This window comes from Poromitra crassiceps, assembly GCF_964638095.1.
Source record: "Poromitra crassiceps genome assembly, chromosome: 4".
NCBI lineage: Eukaryota > Metazoa > Chordata > Actinopteri > Beryciformes > Melamphaidae > Poromitra > Poromitra crassiceps.
This window is the reverse complement of record NC_139626.1, coordinates 13958582-13976285: the sequence shown is the minus strand read 5'-3', so window position 1 is coordinate 13976285 and position 17704 is coordinate 13958582. Positions and strand designations below refer to the sequence as shown.

General features: G+C 43.7%; 1 protein-coding gene across 1 annotated transcript in view; it reads left to right on the top strand.

The window, feature by feature from the left end:
• The window catches only part of LOC310775613 (rho GTPase-activating protein 23-like), a gene marked incomplete at both ends in the record, with an annotated part of 79342 nt that overhangs the window by 54167 nt on the left and 7471 nt on the right, over positions 1–17704 (top strand). The window contains 8 exons of the mRNA XM_083635774.1: positions 2401–2513; positions 2756–2908; positions 4660–4738; positions 6172–6245; positions 7595–7684; positions 7882–8007; positions 16220–16264; positions 16473–16566. Coding sequence (XP_083491900.1) covers positions 2401–2513; positions 2756–2908; positions 4660–4738; positions 6172–6245; positions 7595–7684; positions 7882–8007; positions 16220–16264; positions 16473–16566 — 774 coding nt within the window. The remainder of the gene's footprint in view (positions 1–2400; positions 2514–2755; positions 2909–4659; positions 4739–6171; positions 6246–7594; positions 7685–7881; positions 8008–16219; positions 16265–16472; positions 16567–17704) is intronic.

The window sequence follows — 17704 nt, the reverse complement described above, 5'->3', positions numbered from 1 at the left end:
ACCTCTCCTTCTCTGCCTCTCTCCTCCTCTCTGTCCTCCCCCCTCTCTCACATTCCCCCTGCTCTCCTTCCCCTGCACCCTCCCACCTCTCCCTCTCTGTTCTCTCCTCCTCCACATTTCCCATTTTCTCCCCACCCTCGCCCTAATCCGGGCCCGTATCCTACTCCCTCCCTCCACCCTAGACCCTACCTCTACTCTACCTCCCCTGTACCCTTCCACCTCTCCTTCTCTGTTCTCTCCTCCTCTCTGTCCTCTCCCCTCTCTCACATTCCCGCTGCTCTCCTTCCCCTGCGCCCTCCCACCTCTCCTTCTCTGTTCTCTCCTCCTCTCTGCCCTCTCCTCCCTCTCACATTCCCCCTGCTCTCCCTCCCCTGCACCCTCCCACCTCTCCTTCTCTGTTCTCTCCTCCTCCACATTTCCCATTTCTCCCCACCCTCGCCCTAATCCGGGCCCGTATCCTACTCCCTCCCCTCCCCCAACCCTAGACCCTACCCCTACCCTGGCTCTCCCTCCCCTGCACCCTCATCTCTCCTCCTCTGTTCTCTCCTCCTCCACATTTCCTATTTTCTCCCCACCTCCCCCCTCTCCTCCCTCCTCCCTCTCCCTCCCTCCTCCACTCTCCTGCTTTCTTCAAATGTTCAAATGTTATCTTTATTCTGTATATTCTTGTTACTGTGTGTTAGCTAGAATCAGCTAGACATACTTTCTGTGAAGCCCTCTGAGACATGCTTGTGAATTAGGGCTATATAAATAAACTTGACTTGACTTGACTTGATCTGGTTTGGCTAATCCAGATCATTGCCATCTGCTAACTCGATACTACGAATGTAGTTCTCAACTCGTTAAGTGGATCCAGGTTTTTCTAATCAAGTTGAGAGCACGTGCACATGAAAATGCCCGTGCACAGGAGCTCGTGCCCGCAAAAGAGGCGTGGTTTTTAACGACTAGCCAATCACAATGCAATATGGACTGCTCCAGCTTTTTCAGCACCAGACATGCCTATTTCCTCATTCATTCAAAGCGCAAATCGTGAAGAGTTACTACTATGTATGTCAGAATCAAAATCCGCATTGGATATTATTAGTCTGTTCCCGAATGACTGTCTAAAGTTACCACTTTTATTCACATCAGTAATTTCTTTGAAGAGTGGTTTCTGCCTCCACATATCTACAGCAGCTCAATTCACCCTCTCAATAAACTCAATAAAACCGGCATGTCTTTTTTGCGAGTGGAAGTAATGTGTAATTTATCTCAGTCTAAATTTCCAAAATCCGTAGGTGTATTTAGACCATTTAGCCTCAATGAATAATAATGATCTCATGATGTGTTTGGTCGCACTGATGGAATAATTCCTATAGGCTAATAGGCTATCAATAAAAAATAATGATAATACAATTAAAAAAGGCTGAATCGACACGGTACGTGTGGGCATAGATTTCATTTATAAAAAATAGCCTATTTTGTGGTCACATATAGGCTATTGGCAGCAGAGTCGCATATCTCCATATCATACAAGGACTATGCTGAAATAATATGAAGTTCAATCACATCATCAGGCCAAAAGCAACACAGTTGCAGCTGCAAAATGCAGGAGTAGCCTGATATGAATAATCTCTGCAGGCGATCCCATATTAAATTGCTTAGATGTACTAGGCTATTCTGGCATGTATGACCGTCCAACCCAACAGCCTCAGCTCTATTGCGCACACGGCACCGTGCGCTTTGTTGACATTTATGTAACCTTTTTACGCCGGTTTAGTGATATTTCTTTACTCACCATTCAGCTCCAATCAATTGGCAGGGTCAAACGTATCTAGCCTTGAGAGCACAAAAATGAATATATAAAAACATATTCCAAAGTGGTAAGTAGGGCTTAATTTAAATGTAGCCTGCAACAAGTGCAAGGCTTCAGTCCTCCTAGATTAATTCAACAGGAGCCATATGTTTTTTTCTTTCTTTTTTCTTTTTCATTTGAATGCAATGTATTTTTCATATGGGGACCATATGAATGGCGACTCGCTGTTTTGAGAGCTGATTGGTAAGAAGGTGGGTCTTTCATGGGTTTTGATCTTATCCTCTTAACTTAACCTGCTACAAAGCAGGTTAGCCATAGAGCATAAGTTGCTATGGTGATCTATCTTGGTAAGAAGTTAACTAGCGTTGTGGTACGGCAAATCTAGGGTTAAACCTGAAGTTACCTCGCTAAGCCACTAATCTTGCTTCGTGGTACAGGCCTCAGATCGCACTCCTACATCCTTCTCTCACTGGGTCAGAGATACCATGTATTTCTTAAAGCTAGAAAAAATGTAATTGTGTGTGTGTGTGTGTGTGTGTGTGTGTGTGTGTGTGTGTGTGTGTGTGTGTGTGTGTGTGTGTGTGTGTGTGTGTGCGCGCGCTCAGATGACAACAAGCCGCTATGGGGTATCAACATCATGAAGAAGGCCAAGAAGACAGGGAGCCCGAAGGCTTTTGGTGTCCGACTGGAGGACTGCCAGCCTGCACTCAACCACAAAGTAGGCCTTCAGCCTTTTAGAATGAACCCAAACATGACCAGATGTAAGATGTATACTTACAAAATTCAACAAATGATACTACTTTTAAAGAATAGAAAGTCAAGTCCCAGTGTCTGAAAGTCCTTTGGAGTATGTAGGTCTCATTAAATTACATACTCGATCCTTAGAGATATGGACTTGAACTATGAACTATGAACTCTCTGTCTGTCCATCCGACGCTCCGACGCTCCCTCCCTCTCCAGTTTGTCCCGCTGATTGTGGAGATGTGCTGCGGTCTGGTGGAGGCCACCGGTCTGGAATACACCGGCATCTACCGTGTCCCAGGGAATAACGCTATGGTGTCCAGCCTGCAGGAGCATCTCAACAAGGGCCTGGACATCAATACCGCCGAGGAGGTGCGTAAAGGTGCTCTTATGCTCGAGCAAAGCTCCGTGGGGGTGGGGCCCCGCGAGTCTCCGTAGTCACCGTGCAGACCTCGCGCTGGGGCAGATGCCATTATACTCAGAAAGTGATCACCATGTATTGTACAATGGTGAAAACAGCCCGTGAAAAGTCGCAATGAAACGCAGGCGCTGTTGCTCTAAGGTGTGGCTCATTCAATTGTGGTCATTTTGTGCATGAAGAGGCGATGATGTCACAGGCCGGCACACTTTTAAAGGAGGTTGGTTAGCTAAAAAAACGCACTTGATTGTGATGGGGGCGGGCTTCGTTTCATTATGGCCAATTAGAGGAGTTGATTTCTATCCCTTTAAATACCAGTGCGCGAGCGTTAGAGCGAACTCACAATTTCCCAGTGGCAGAGACATTTGAACAGCTGCACAAGGAGCGCTTCGCACAGGAGGAAACAGACCTGCTCGCCCATTATTTTCAAAGATGTGCCATAAAAAAAAACATTCACAATTTCTTCAACTGTGTTTCATCTATGTTCGTCATGCATGTAAATATACTCACTAGGGAACCAGCTCCATGGCTAAATGTTCGCTCATCTCTCGCGCGCCCTGGGTGTCTCCCGAGCGTCCCCCCAGGCCTCTCCAAGCTCCCCACTCGGCACACGCAACTGTGTCTCTCTGCATCTTAACATGCATGTCTTACTGAACAGCAAATGTGTCTCTCTGCATCTTAACATGCATGTCTTACTGAACGGCAACTGTGTCTCTCTGCATCTTAACGTGCATGTCTTACTGAACGGCAACTGTGTCTTCTGCATCTTAACGTGCATGTCTTACTGAACGGCAACTGTGTCTCTCTGCATCTTAACATGCATGTCTTACTGAACAGCAACTGTGTCTCTCTGCATCTTAACAGGCATGTCTTACTGAACGGCAACTGTGTCTCTCTGCATCTTAACGTGCATGTCTTACTGAACGGCAACTGTGTCTCTCTGCATCTTAACGTGCATGTCTTACTGAACAGCAACTGTGTCTCTCTGCATCTTAACGTGCATGTCTTACTGAACGGCAACTGTGTCTCTCTGCATCTTAACATGCATGTCTTACTGAACGGCAACTGTGTCTCTCTGCATCTTAACGTGCATGTCTTACTGAACGGCAACTGTGTCTCTCTGCATCTTAACGTGCATGTCTTACTGAACGGCAACTGTGTCTCTCTGCATCTTAACATGCATGTCTTACTGAACGGCAACTGTGTCTCTCTGCATCTTAACATGCATGTCTTACTGAACGGAAGCCATGAGTGGCCCTGATTTAACTCTTGTCTGTTGTTTTCGTCTCTTGTGTTTGTCTCTTGTCTTTCATGTGGTGCATTGCATAACCACACCTGCTGTGTTTAAATATATTGTTCAATGGGAGTGTTTAATTGATTACAGCCTGCATTTGAATTAGTCAAAAAATATACAATATATTTGCAAAGCATTCTCATGTGATTTCCGATGCCCCTGTGCTCATATGTGCGCATTAATAAAACCACCAAAATAGCACAGATTGCTAACGTTTGTGCTAAGAGGGGGTATCGTTCGAAGTAAACGTAACAATCTGAGCGCAGGCATGACACATACACCTATTTGATTTGCAGCCAACAAAATTGCCAATTCACTTGCAAGGTGCCCAAGGTGTTGAAACTCTTGACTCTTCAATGACACAATGCTACCAGCAGAAATACTAACACCCTGCCCCTTTTCACTCCACAGAGATGGCAGGACCTGAACGTGATCAGCAGCCTACTCAAATCTTTCTTCCGAAAACTGCCTGAGCCGCTGTTTACTGATGGTGGGTCCAATCACCTGTTTATTTACTCCAACATTCAAATTGGCAGCGAGAAATTGTACACTTCAAGAGGCTTTCCCTCCAAGAGAAAACCACAGCCTCTTCTGATCTGGAAATTGCTGTAGTACATCCATCCATCTTCAAACGCTTATCCGGGATCGGCTCGTGGCTCGTGGAGGTAGCCGTTCCAGCAGGGGACCCCGAACTTCCCTTTTCCCCGGCCACATAAGCCAGCTCTCACTGGGGGATCCCGAGGCGTTCCTAGGCCAGCGTGGAGATAATCTCTCCACCTAGCCCTGGGTCTGCCCCGTGGTCTCCTCCCAGCTGGACATGCCTGGAACACCTCCCTGGGAAGGCGACCAGATGCCCGAACCACCGTCGACTGGCTCCTTTCTACACAAAGGAATGATTGCTGTAGTCAATGCTGTCAATTTTTATAAAATGTTGTATAGTTTTGGCCCCACTCCCGCACTGGCCGCTGCAAGTCTGCAGACTGCCTTTGATGCATTTTAGTGGTCTAATTCCGACAAGACCAAATGGATGTTGTTTTCACGGACCCCGTAGTCTCGACAATAGTCTTGGTATTCATACACTCCAAGGTGAGCAAATTGAAATGGTTAATTCTTATAAATATCTTGGCATTTGGCTGGACGCTAAGCTTTCTTTTCAGGCCCATGTAGAACAAGAAGCTGAGGAGAAAAATTGGCTTTCCGTATAGGAATAAGTATTGCTTTTTCATTCTACACTAGGAAGTCCATTGTACAAACACTAATAATGTCTGTTTTTGATGACGGCGATGTCGTGTATATGCACACCTCATCCACCAGGTTGAAGCTGCTTGATGCGGTGTATCATCGTGCTCTGCGTTTTGTAAAGGGTGATGGATCTCTTACACCGCTGTACCTTATAAAGGTGGGCCGGTCTCCCCTGGCCTCCCCTGGCAGTTTGAAGAGAGCAACACACTGTCTCTTACTTATAAAGCCCTAACTGGCAAGCTTCCTTTGTATCTGTCCTCGCTTCTCAGCTTCAATGATACGAGATATCAGACACGCTCACAGTCACACGTCAGACTGTTTACCCCGGGTGTGAAGAGTGAACTGAGAAAGACTGCTTTTTCCTTTTACACTCCTGATAAATGGAACAGGCTCCAGGACTCTAAAACTGGAGCGATTGGTCTCTATAGATTCATTTATCCTCCTTGAGGATGCCTTCCATGGGGAGTGCTCTTGTTTTTCTTGATTTGTCTGCTATTGTAATTTAGTAACATTTATAAATGTTTTTATTATTAACACGGCACCCTTGAGAATTAGAGCTTGCTCTCAAGCACCTCGCCCTGTATAAATAAAGGTAAAAAAAAAAGTATATTCCTTTTCAATATTGTTGTAGTATATCCCTTTGATTGTGTGTAGTCACGTGTACGCCCTCTCTATCTACAGACAAATACATTAATTTCATTGACGCCAACCGGATAGAAGATGCAGGAGACCGGCTGAAGACCATGAAGAAACTGGTATGTGTAAAGACAGAAGAGGCTGTGATTTGTTTTATCCAAAAAGGCTCTGAGGACCTCGCTTATGGGATATCTTGCCCTGCAAGATGACCTAGAAGAAGACTTATTATCTCTATACCATTTGTGAAACACAATGGGGTAGGCAAAAGGGCGTGCCCCCTGTGCCTCACATGGGGCGGTGCCCCTATATATGCCAAAGCAGGAGGCATGACACTTCAGATTTATCTCTCTTCTCAAGCCAAGAAGACTGGTTTATCGCTGCTCCACACTTACTGTAGCTAAACTGTCCATAGAGGTATGGTATTTATGGTACTGTCCAAAAATATGTATTTTGGATTTTAGGACGAGCTGACCCTTTAACCAGGGGTGGCTAACTGCGGCCCGCTGCCCGTTTTTAAGTGGCCCGCCATGAATTTAGCAAAAAAATAATTGTTGTTGTTGTTGTTGCTAAAAACGTTTTTCCGTTTTAAAGTTTAAAACGGAAAACGAAAACGGCAGAAAAAAGAAATGGAAAAACAAAAACAAATACGGTAACCTGATTCCCCCCATTTAGTTTTTTCAATTTAAAACCATTGAAAATGGGTTATACTTGAATACCCTGACCTGGTCTATTTATATATAAAAAAAAATACTGAATGAATGTTTAATACTAATGTTATGTTAAATTATCTCTGTCTTAACCTGTTGGCACAGGAAAAGAAAATTTGAAAACATACAGAAATACCCATTGTAATAGGTGAGCACATCAATAAACTATGTGTCATATATTTATTTAGGTAGAAATTAAATTTTTGATGGCACAAGGGTTTTCTGGTCCAATTTTTCTGCCGCGAAAACTGCCGCGCTTAATATTGTTTGGCCCGCGACTCCTTATATTTTTCTGTATGCGGCCCACAAACAAAAAAGTTTGGCCACCCCTGCTTTAAGCCCAATGAGTACCAGGTGCACCCAATCAGCCTTAATGACAACCACACCCACCAGGCTCCTGCCAGACTGGCTCACAGAGCAGTACACAGTTATACAGTATACACACAGAGATGCTATAAGTAACTGACATAATAGGGAGGGGAATACTAAATGTAAGACATGTAATTATAGTTGATTGACAGTCATATCATGTCACATTAGCCTCACCAACATTGGGCTATCTGTAATTTAGATGCAATGCCACATATATGCTGCCCGCTGTAGGACACATACCCCACCAGCTTCCCACCCACAGACACCACTGTTTTACCTCTGGCTTGGTTGGGCGTCTGTACAGGCACAAATGACAGCTGTGTCAGCTTCGTTGTATTGCTAAATGCTATCTCTCTCTTTCTTCCTGTCTTCTCTACCTCTATACCTAGATCCATGACCTCCCGGATCACTATCACCACACCCTCAAGTTCCTGGTGGGCCACCTCAAGAAGGTGGCCGATAACGCCGAAAAGAACAAGGTAACCTTAGCCTCTTCAGCAGATTTAAAGTTAAGATTAAAGACAAAAGATTATCCAGCATTTTTTATAACTAGGACCTCTAAGCCAAAATGGCTGTGAAAGTAGATGCACTTTCAATGGCTAAAAACGAGTCTATTCTGGTATGAAAGAGAAGCACTGTTGTTCAAAGATGACAAAACCAAATCACTGTTCTCCAGATGGAGCCAAGAAACCTGGCTCTGGTGTTCGGCCCCACACTGGTGAGGACGTCAGAAGACAACATGACCGACATGGTCACCCACATGCCTGACCGCTACAAGATAGTGGAGACGCTTATACTGCATGTAAGAACCATTATGACCATATTATTATTTAGCTATCACAGATTGGTGGCATGGCAGTGTAATGTCTGCTGGGACCCTGGACCTTTTACCAGGGTAGGAAATTAACATTTCTAAATGAGGGCCTTTTTGCCCCTGTGAAATATATTTCGGGGGCATTTTTGGATCATTTCCAGGGCAATTTTATCAACTGTTGGGAAATACTTTAGTTGCACCTATGTAGCATGACAGACCAATCAATGACTCTTATCCAAGCATATTTTATTTCTAAAAGTTCATAAACAATCACAGTTAAAGATCCCCATTTCCTATGTCAACAACACTGTTGATTGTCTGGCATGTTATTAATGTACTTGGCAAAAACATGAGTGAACTAGCTGGCCAGCTAGCTTGTGTACGGATGCCTAGCTGGCCATTCAGCACGCTTTGCAAATAAGAATAATGTGAAAATACAAGTATTAAACTCTTTATTTTATGAAGGCGTTTAAAAGCCCCCCGTCATCCCAATTCCAAGGGCAATTCTAGATTTCTTTAGGGGCATTTTGCCCCGAGCCCCTGCTAATTTTCTACCCTGCCTTATACCCTAAAACAGTTTTAACATGGGGTCCGAGGACCACAAGGGGTCCTTGAGAGGCCTCAAGGGGGTATTTCAAATCCTACTTTTTTTTTCAATATTTTATTTTACAGTTTTCAAAACAGAACAGAACGGAACAACAGGCTCAGACAAAGACATCAACATACATATAACAACGAAATGTTGTTATATGTGTTGATACCAGCCACGTAAAGTGTCTATGTCAGTGGTTCTCAAATGGGGGTCCGGGGACCCCCAGGGGTCCGTGGCACTTTGCCAGGGGGTCCGCGTAAACGTTTTTAGGAAAATAAAAATAAACCCCCCTTTTTTTTTGCAAAAGCTTCATAGTTCAACGAAAATATTTTATGCTTTAAATCTAAAATGGTTCATGGATTACATTCTAATCTAACAAACCTATCAATTTAAAAGTAAAGCATGTTACCGTGGAAACAATTAAGCGTTGCCAAAAATCACAAATCAGAATGAGGGGGTCCCTGGTATGTTTTCTATCTTGTAAGGGGTCCTTGGCTGAAAACATTTGCGAACCTCTGGTCTATGCGCTTGCAAGAAATGTGAGTGGGATCCCACACAAGGGGTCCATGAAGAGTCAGCCAGGCGAATCATCCGTCAACTCTAACCTCGTCCAAATAGGCCAGAAACGCCTCCCAGACCTCAGAGAATTTCTTAAGTAAATTGATCCTCAGGAACCGGAGTCTCTCCATACGTATAACCGAGATCATGTCCGTCAACCACAGCTGGAAGGAAGGTGAAGAGGGGGACTTCCACTCCTTCAGAATAAGTCTCTTGGCAACAGTCGTTCCCTGTGTCAGAGACTGCTGCACAGCCATAGGGAGGAGCAGCGAGGATTCTGAGCAGCCGAAGATGGCGAGTTTTGCCTCTGGCTGAAGGGCTACTTCATAGGCCTTAGAGTACCAGTCAAATATCTTGGCCCAGAATCCAGAAAGTGAAGGGCAAAACGAAAAAGCATGGGATAATGTACCCTCTAACACAGGGGTGGGCAACTATTTTTCATGGGGGGCCACATGAGAAATCCAGATTGTTGCCGGGGGCCGAACAAATATTGTCATGCCGTAATGGATGGGCAACTTTGATGATAGAGAGGGATACAAAAAAAGTCCTCGCTACCAGATTTTGCTGAGGGCTGAACGGCGCCAGCGCGAAAAAATTGGGGCATTTGAAGCCACGTTTAGAGGAATAACTCATTTTAAATTAACAGTTGTGATGTCATTATTCAGTCTTAACCACCAATATTTTATCCTTTTCTCACTCACTCCTATGTCACCACACTCTCCCTGCAGGGCTTGAAATTAACTTTTTTCACCACCTGCCAATATGGCTGCTAGATTTTAAAGTTACCAGCCAATTAGAATTTCCACTATCCGAAATGTTTTTCTTGAAATAAACCAGAATATGAGATGGTTAATTTAAGCATAAGTATCAGTAAGTGGCCGGGATTCTCAAAGCCTGTGTTGAGGGTCACACGAACATGCACTCTTGAAGCTAAATAAATCCAAAACCAACAAGTTAATTATTTAAATTTCTACCTCAATGTAGAACAGCCATTTCTTACACATGAGATTACTTTTGGCCTTTTAGTCATAAAGATTATTGAAAGATATTCCATATTCCAGACTGAAATGCTATAACAGAAGAATATTGGCAAGAATGACATGAACATTTGGACACTTATTCAGCGGGTATCTTGCATGTTGCGTTCAGGTGCACTGTAAAAAAAAAAAAAAAAAAAACTTTTTTTGCAATTCCATCGCAGGCCACACAGGGGGCCGTATGTTGCCCATGTGTGCTTTATAGTAACGTTCAGTCATAACTCATTTATAATTAAGCCCATAGTTAATGAACTAATCATGTACAAAACACACACACAGTCACATATTTTATATATACTGTATATCATTTTTGCCATCACAGCTGCTTTTTACATGTATGGGATAATACAGGCTAATATACAAGGTGTCCCAAGCTCTGAGTCATTATAAACTCAATTACCTACAGAAGCTAATGTTCACATTCAGTCCTTGTATATTTCTCTCATGTGTTCATCATTCCTTTCCTCCTCTGTGTGTGTGATTGAGAAATGAGATGCAGGTGGTGTTCATCCTAATTGGCCTGGTCAGGTGTCAGATTGCTGCTGGCTGATTGGCTGGTGGAGAGCATTTAAGCCAGCTGATGCCATCCTGTCGCCCCTTGCTCTCCTCATTCCCAACGATGATGGCTGCTGTGCTGACTGCTGTGTTCTGTCAGGTAGGAACTGTGTGTAGACCTACTTTAGTAGTTCTGCAGAACTTTATTAAGATGTGTCTTTATCTTGGTAGACCTGTGCAGTCTAAACTGTAAATAGTTACCTTCCAGATCTACACTTTTGTACACTGTAAATAACACTTACCCAAGTAGCAGAAAGTAGGGGGAGAAGCCCTTTAGTTTTTTTTAACATTTTCTCATGTTTATTTTGTAGGAGCTTATAGGTAAGAGCTGTGTCTCTTATTTAATCCATCATTTTCTTTTCTTAGGTAAATTTAAGGTTGGGGATTAGTTTGATTGGTTAGTTGTGTTGGGGCCATGCTGTGCTCTGAAACTAAACCTGCTACTTGTGATGGTGGTTTGGCTGATCATCCTTGGGAGTGGGAAGAGTGGGGGCACTTTTGTGTCGCGGTCCGGTTCCCCGAGGCCGGTTCCTAACATAATTGGGTGCTCGTCTGCTTTTCTCATTCGTCAGCACGTCGTCTGTGTGTGTGTATATATATATTTTATGTTTGTCTGGTGGGCAGTCTTTGTGCAGGTGGTAAATGGTGTTAGTCAAGGTGGCTTTGCATGGAGCTGAGGAAGCTCATGGTGGTAAAGCTGGTGGAGAGGTTTGTTGGAGGAGGAGCCGGTCAGAGGGGACCAGGAAGACTGAGGAGGGGCGTGACAAGGCAGGGCCGTCAGTAGCACCGTTTCTCCTCTTTCTGTGTAGACTGCTACCCTACAAGAGTCTCCGTACATAGACTTGCCTGTCACTCTGACTCCCAAGCCGTCTAAATCAGCGATACAGACGTATTTACAAGTGTCACAGAAACATTTCAAAGCCACATATTGAGAAGAAGAGTTCATAGCTTCTCGACATCGGGGTTAGAAAGCTCGTCGCTGCTCATAAATGCCTCTTTTCATCTGAAGTCTGTGCTGGTGATATTTTTTACCGAGCTTTCGGCCAGAGTGGCGCTGTTGAGCGCTCCTACGGCTGGGAGCTCTAACCTGGAAAAAATATCACCAGCACAGACTTCAGATGAAAAGAGGCATTTATGAGCAGCGTCGAGCTTTCTAACCCCGACGTCAAGAAGCGATGAACCCTTCTCAATATGTGGCTTTGAAATGTTTCTGTGACACTTGTAAATACGTCTGTATCACTGATTTAGACGGCTTGGGAGTCAGAGTCACAGGCAAGTCTATGTACGGAGACGGGACTCTTGTAGGGTACACAGAAAGAGGAGAAACGGTGCTACTGACGGCCCTGCCTTGTCACGCCCCTCCTCAGTCTTACTGGTCCCCTCTGACCGGCTCCACCTCCAACAAACATCTCCACCAGCTTTACCACCATGAGCTTCCTCAGCTCCATGCACACCATTTACCACCTGCACAAAGACTGCCCACCAGACAAACATATAAAAAAAATATATATATACTCAGACGACGTGCTGACGAACGAGAAAAGTGGACGAGCCCCCAATTATGTTAGGAACCGGCCCGCAACACAAAAGTGCCCCCACTCTTCCCACTCCCAAGGATGATCAGCCAAACCACCATCACAAGTTACAGGTTTAGTTTCAGAGCACAGCATGGCCCCAACAACAAACTAATCCCCAACCTTAAACTTACCCAAGAAAAGGATGGATTAAATAAAAGACAGCTCTCACCTATAAGCTCCTACAAAATAAACATGAGAAAATGTTACAAAAAACTACCCTCTTACTTTAACTTGGGTAAGATGTTAGTGTACAAAAGTGTAGAGCTGGAAGTAGCGATTTAGTTTAGACTGCACAGGTCCAAGATAACACATCTTCAAGTTCTGAAGAACCAAGTAGGCCTACACAGTTCCTACCTGACAGAACACAGCAAACAGAGAGCCATCATAGTTGGGCGTACAATGAGTGGACTCATAGTTCAATTACACACTGAGGAAAGGAATGATGTGAACACATACTCAAACATTTAAAATGCTAGAGCTAATAAAGTTTTGAATGATAGCCCCAAACTTTTATTTCACCAACTTCCTGTGTCTGCACTGTTAAATGGGTTTGGGGATGCCCTCCCTTGCAGTCATTGCCACCGATGATGGCTGCTCTGCTGACTCTTTGTTCTGTCAGGTAGGCACTGTGTGTAGGCCTACTTTGGTAGTTCTTTAGAACTTGAAGATCTGTCCTTGTCTAGGTAGACTTGTGCAGTCCAAACTGTAAATAACTACCTTCCAAATCTATACTTTTTTACACTAAATAACTCTTACCCAAGTAGTAGGAGGGAGAAGCCATTTAGTTTTGTAACATTCTCATGTTTATTTTGTAGGAGCTTATAGGTGAGAGCTGTGCATTTTTATTTTAATCCATCCTTTTCTTAGGTAAGTTTTAAGGTTGGCGATTAGTTTGATTTGTTGATGTTGGGGCCATGCTGTGCTCTGAAACTAAACCTGCTACTTGTGATGGTGGTTTGGCTGATCATCTTTGGGAGTGGGAAGAGTGGGGGCACTTCTGTGTTGCCGTCCCCTTCCCCAAGGCCGGTTCCTAACATAATTAGGGGGTCGCCCGCTTTTCTCGTTCGTCAGCACGTCGTCTGAGTATATATATATTTTATATGTTTGTCTGGTGGGCAGTCTTTGTGCAGGTGGTAAATGGTGTGCATGGAGCTGAGGAAGCTCATGGTGGGAAAGCTGGTGGAGATGTTTGTTGGAGGAGGAGCCGGTCAGAGGGGACCAGTAAGACTGAGGAGGGGTGTGACAAGGCAGGGCCGTCAGTAGCACAGTTTCTCCTCTTTCTGTGTAGACTATGCTACCCTACAAGAGTCCCGTCTCCGTACATAGACTTGCCTGTGACTCTGACTCCCAAGCCGTCTAAATCAGTGATACAGACGTATTTACAAGTGTCAGAGAAACATTTCAAAGCCACATATTGAGAAGGGTTCATCGCTTCTCGACGTCGGAGTTAGAAAGCTCGACGCTGCTCATAAATGCCTCTTTTCATCTGAAGTCTGTGCTGGTGATATTTTTTCCAGGTTAGAGCTCTCAGCCGTCACAGCGCCACTCTGGCCAAAGGCTCGGTAAAAAATATCACCAGCACAGACTTCAGATGAAAAGAGGCATTTATGAGCAGCGTCGAGCTTTCTAACCCCGATGTCGAGAAGCTATGAACTCTTCTTCTCAATATGTGGCTTTGAAATGTTTCTGTGACACTTGTAAATACGTCTGTATCACTGATTTAGACGGCTTGGGAGTCAGAGTGACAGGCAAGTCTATGTACGGAGACTCTTGTAGGGTAGCAGTCTACACAGAAAGAGGAGAAACTGTGCTACTGACGGCCCTGCCTTGTCACGCCCCGCCTCAGTCTTACTGGTCCCCTCTGACCGGCTCCTCCTCCAACAAACATCTCCACCAGCTTTACCACCATGAGCTTCCTCAGCTCCATGCAAAGCCACCTTGACTAACACCATTTACCACCTGCACAAAGACTGCCCACCAGACAAACATAAAATATATATATACACACACACACACACACAGACGACGTGCTGACGAATGAGAAAAGCAGACGAGCACCCAATTATGTTAGGAACCGGCCTCGGGGAACGGGACCGCAACACAAAAGTGTCCCCACTCTTCCCACTCCCAAGGATGATCAGCCAAACCACCAACACAAGTTCACAAGTAGCAGGTTTAGTTTCAGAGCACAGCATGGCCCCAACACAACTAACCAATCAAACTAATCCCCAACCTTAAATTTACCTAAGAAAAGAAAATGATGGATTAAATAAGAGACAGCTCTTACCTATAAGCTCCTACAAAATAAACATCAGAAAATGTTACAAAAAACTAAAGGGCTTCTCCCCCTACTTTCTGCTACTTGGGTAAGTGTTATTTACAGTGTACAAAAGTGTAGATCTGGAAGGTAACTATTTACAGTTTAGACTGCACAGGTCTACCAAGATAAAGACACATCTTAATAAAGTTCTGCAGAACTACTAAAGTAGGTCTACACACAGTTCCTACCTGACAGAACACAGCAGTCAGCACAGCAGCCATCATCGTTGGGAATGAGGAGAGCAAGGGGCGACAGGATGGCATCAGCTGGCTTAAATGCTCTCCACCAGCCAATCAGCCAGCAGCAATCTGACACCTGACCAGGCCAATTAGGATGAACACCACCTGCATCTCATTTCTCAATCACACACACAGAGGAGGAAAGGAATGATGAACACATGAGAGAAATATACAAGGACTGAATGTGAACATTAGCTTCTGTAGCTAATTGAGTTTATAATGACTCAGAGCTTGGGACACCTTGTATATTAGCCTGTATTATCCCATACATGTAAAAAGCAGCTGTGATGGCAAAAATTAGGCTTACAACATATACAGTATATAAAATATGTGACTGTGTGTGTGTTTTGTACATGATTAGTTCATTAACTATGGGCTTAATTATAAATGAGTTCTGACTGAACGTTACTATAAAGCACACATGGGCAACATACGGCCCCCCTGTGTGGCGGGTATGTGTTAGAGGGTACACACAGGAAAATACTGTCACAGAGGACTAAGAGATGATTTACCATCTAACACCTGACACCTATCACACAGTGGTGAGAGAGAAGGGTAGATCTTGTGCAGCCTAGCCTTGGAATAATGAAGACAATGAGTGACTTTAAATTGGATCAGCTGGTTTTTAAATCCTACTTAAAATAAATAAATAAACGTCTAAAAAAAATGGAGGAAAGGGACTTTTTGGATGCTTGCAAAGATTATTTTTTTTGTCAATGTGGCTCCTGAGTAGGTCAAGGTTGCGTACCACCGCCCTAAAGTCAAAAATCTCTTTTTTTGTTCATTGTGCAGAATGTCTGTGCAGAGTTTGACACTAGAAGGCTGTTTTCACAATTGTCTGCTGAAGGTGGAAAGTTTCTCTGTGCTCACTGAAAAGATGATTTTCAACGAGCATGATTCGTGACATCACAAATACTGGAGCCAATCCCTGTCCAGCATTCAGGAGTTAAAGCCCTTCGGCCTTGTTTGTATGCTGTGATTGCCTAGCTATGTTCTAATCTAGATAAACCTGATTGGTTGCTTTGGAATTTTTTACGAGGCAGAAGGAGGGGAAGTCATTCTAAAGTACTTAAAGATAATTATAATAAAAAAATGAGGGGAAAACCATCAGACACAAATTATTATTGAAAGAAAAGTATTTTATATACCGTACATCTTAAAACATAAACTTTAGGGGGTCTTTAAACTTCAGCATTATTTCATTTACAAGAAGTTAACACAAATAGAGAATGGAGTAAATGATATGGGGGGGGAGTTTAGAATAACTTATTTAAACCATCTGCAGTATACATGCATAGTAACACTGTTTGTCACTTCAACAGTGTGACTGGTTCTTTTGCGATGGCGAGCTTGATAAGGAAGAGAAGGTATGTTGGAAATGCGCTCTTTCTGAAAAGCATGCTTTATTAAAGAAAGAAAACAAAACAGAGAATACCCAGCTGAGAGAAATTGTTTTTAATCATGTACTCCCTTGTGTGTGTGTGTGTGTGTGTGTGTGTGTGTGTGTGTGTGTGTGTGTGTGTGTGTGTGTGTGTGTGTGTGTGTGTGTGTGTGTGCGCGCGCGTGTGCGCGTAGGCCCCAGAGGATAAGCAGGACATGCAGCCAGTGCCAAACATCGACCACCTGCTGTCCAACATCGGCAGGCCTGGCATGCCCGGAGAGGCATCAGGTGAGGCGGGCAGGCTGTGACTGGGTGATGTAATAATGTCTGTTTTAATTCTCTAAAGGTCCTTACACACCGGGGGGCGTTTTTTCTTCTTCTGTGCGATTATTTTGCACGTGCAAGCTTGATGTTGACTAATTTTTTCATGCCGTTATGGTTTGTTTAGAACCTATTTAATTGAACCACGTTACGTTTGATGTGGATATATTCGGCCGAATAATTTGCCTGTGAATTATTCTGAATTTTGGTAACATTTATTCACGTCGCTCTCGATGTGTTAACGCCAACTCATGTAACACAAATCTGTTTGAACCTCATGAATTCCATTTGCTGTTGTAAACACTCGCTGTGGGGTAGCTTTTCCTCAGGAAAACCTAGGAGGAGGACTGGGTAGTTAGATGGTAGTGTCCCATCTACTGTCATGGCCAGGTGGATTTGATCTTTGCTCTCCTTTTTATTGACTGTCTGTGATATTGGATAAACCATAGTTATATGCACACTGAATGAGATGCTGTCTCACTTTTGCAAATAACAATACAGAAAACACATAATCTGTGTATTAGCCAAGCAAATGAACAATGCAATGAACTGTGACAAATGAACAGTGACAATGGAAATGATTAGGGATGGCGAAAAAAAAAAAAAAGACAGACAACCGACCCTCATTAACAGATCATTAAAGTCGAGCTGAACCCAAGAATGACTTTTCTTTTCTTTTAGTTCAAATACCTGGGTATGCAGTGCACCTATTTAATAATGTATGCAAAACAAATCACAACAATCTAATTTCTTTAGTTTTTCACACTTTTTCACATCAAAAGTTCGTTTTTCAAGATTTCATTGATAGCAGTAATTTACAGTTTGCTGACGTCACCCAGTACTATCAAATTTCTACCCCATTTAAACCAATCATATCACGACATGCAGCTGTCAATCAAATCTTCATTTCTGGATAATTTTCTCTTCCAAATGAAGTCGAAAATGGCGCCTAGTGCCTCTCATCTGGCAGAATTCCTATCCCATAAACTAACTACTAACTTGGCCAATTGTTAGAAACATGAACAAAAAACAAAAACTATAATCTCTAAGAATGCAAAGAACTGACTGGCTCGTTAAAACGCGCATTCCAGGGATATCGTATCAT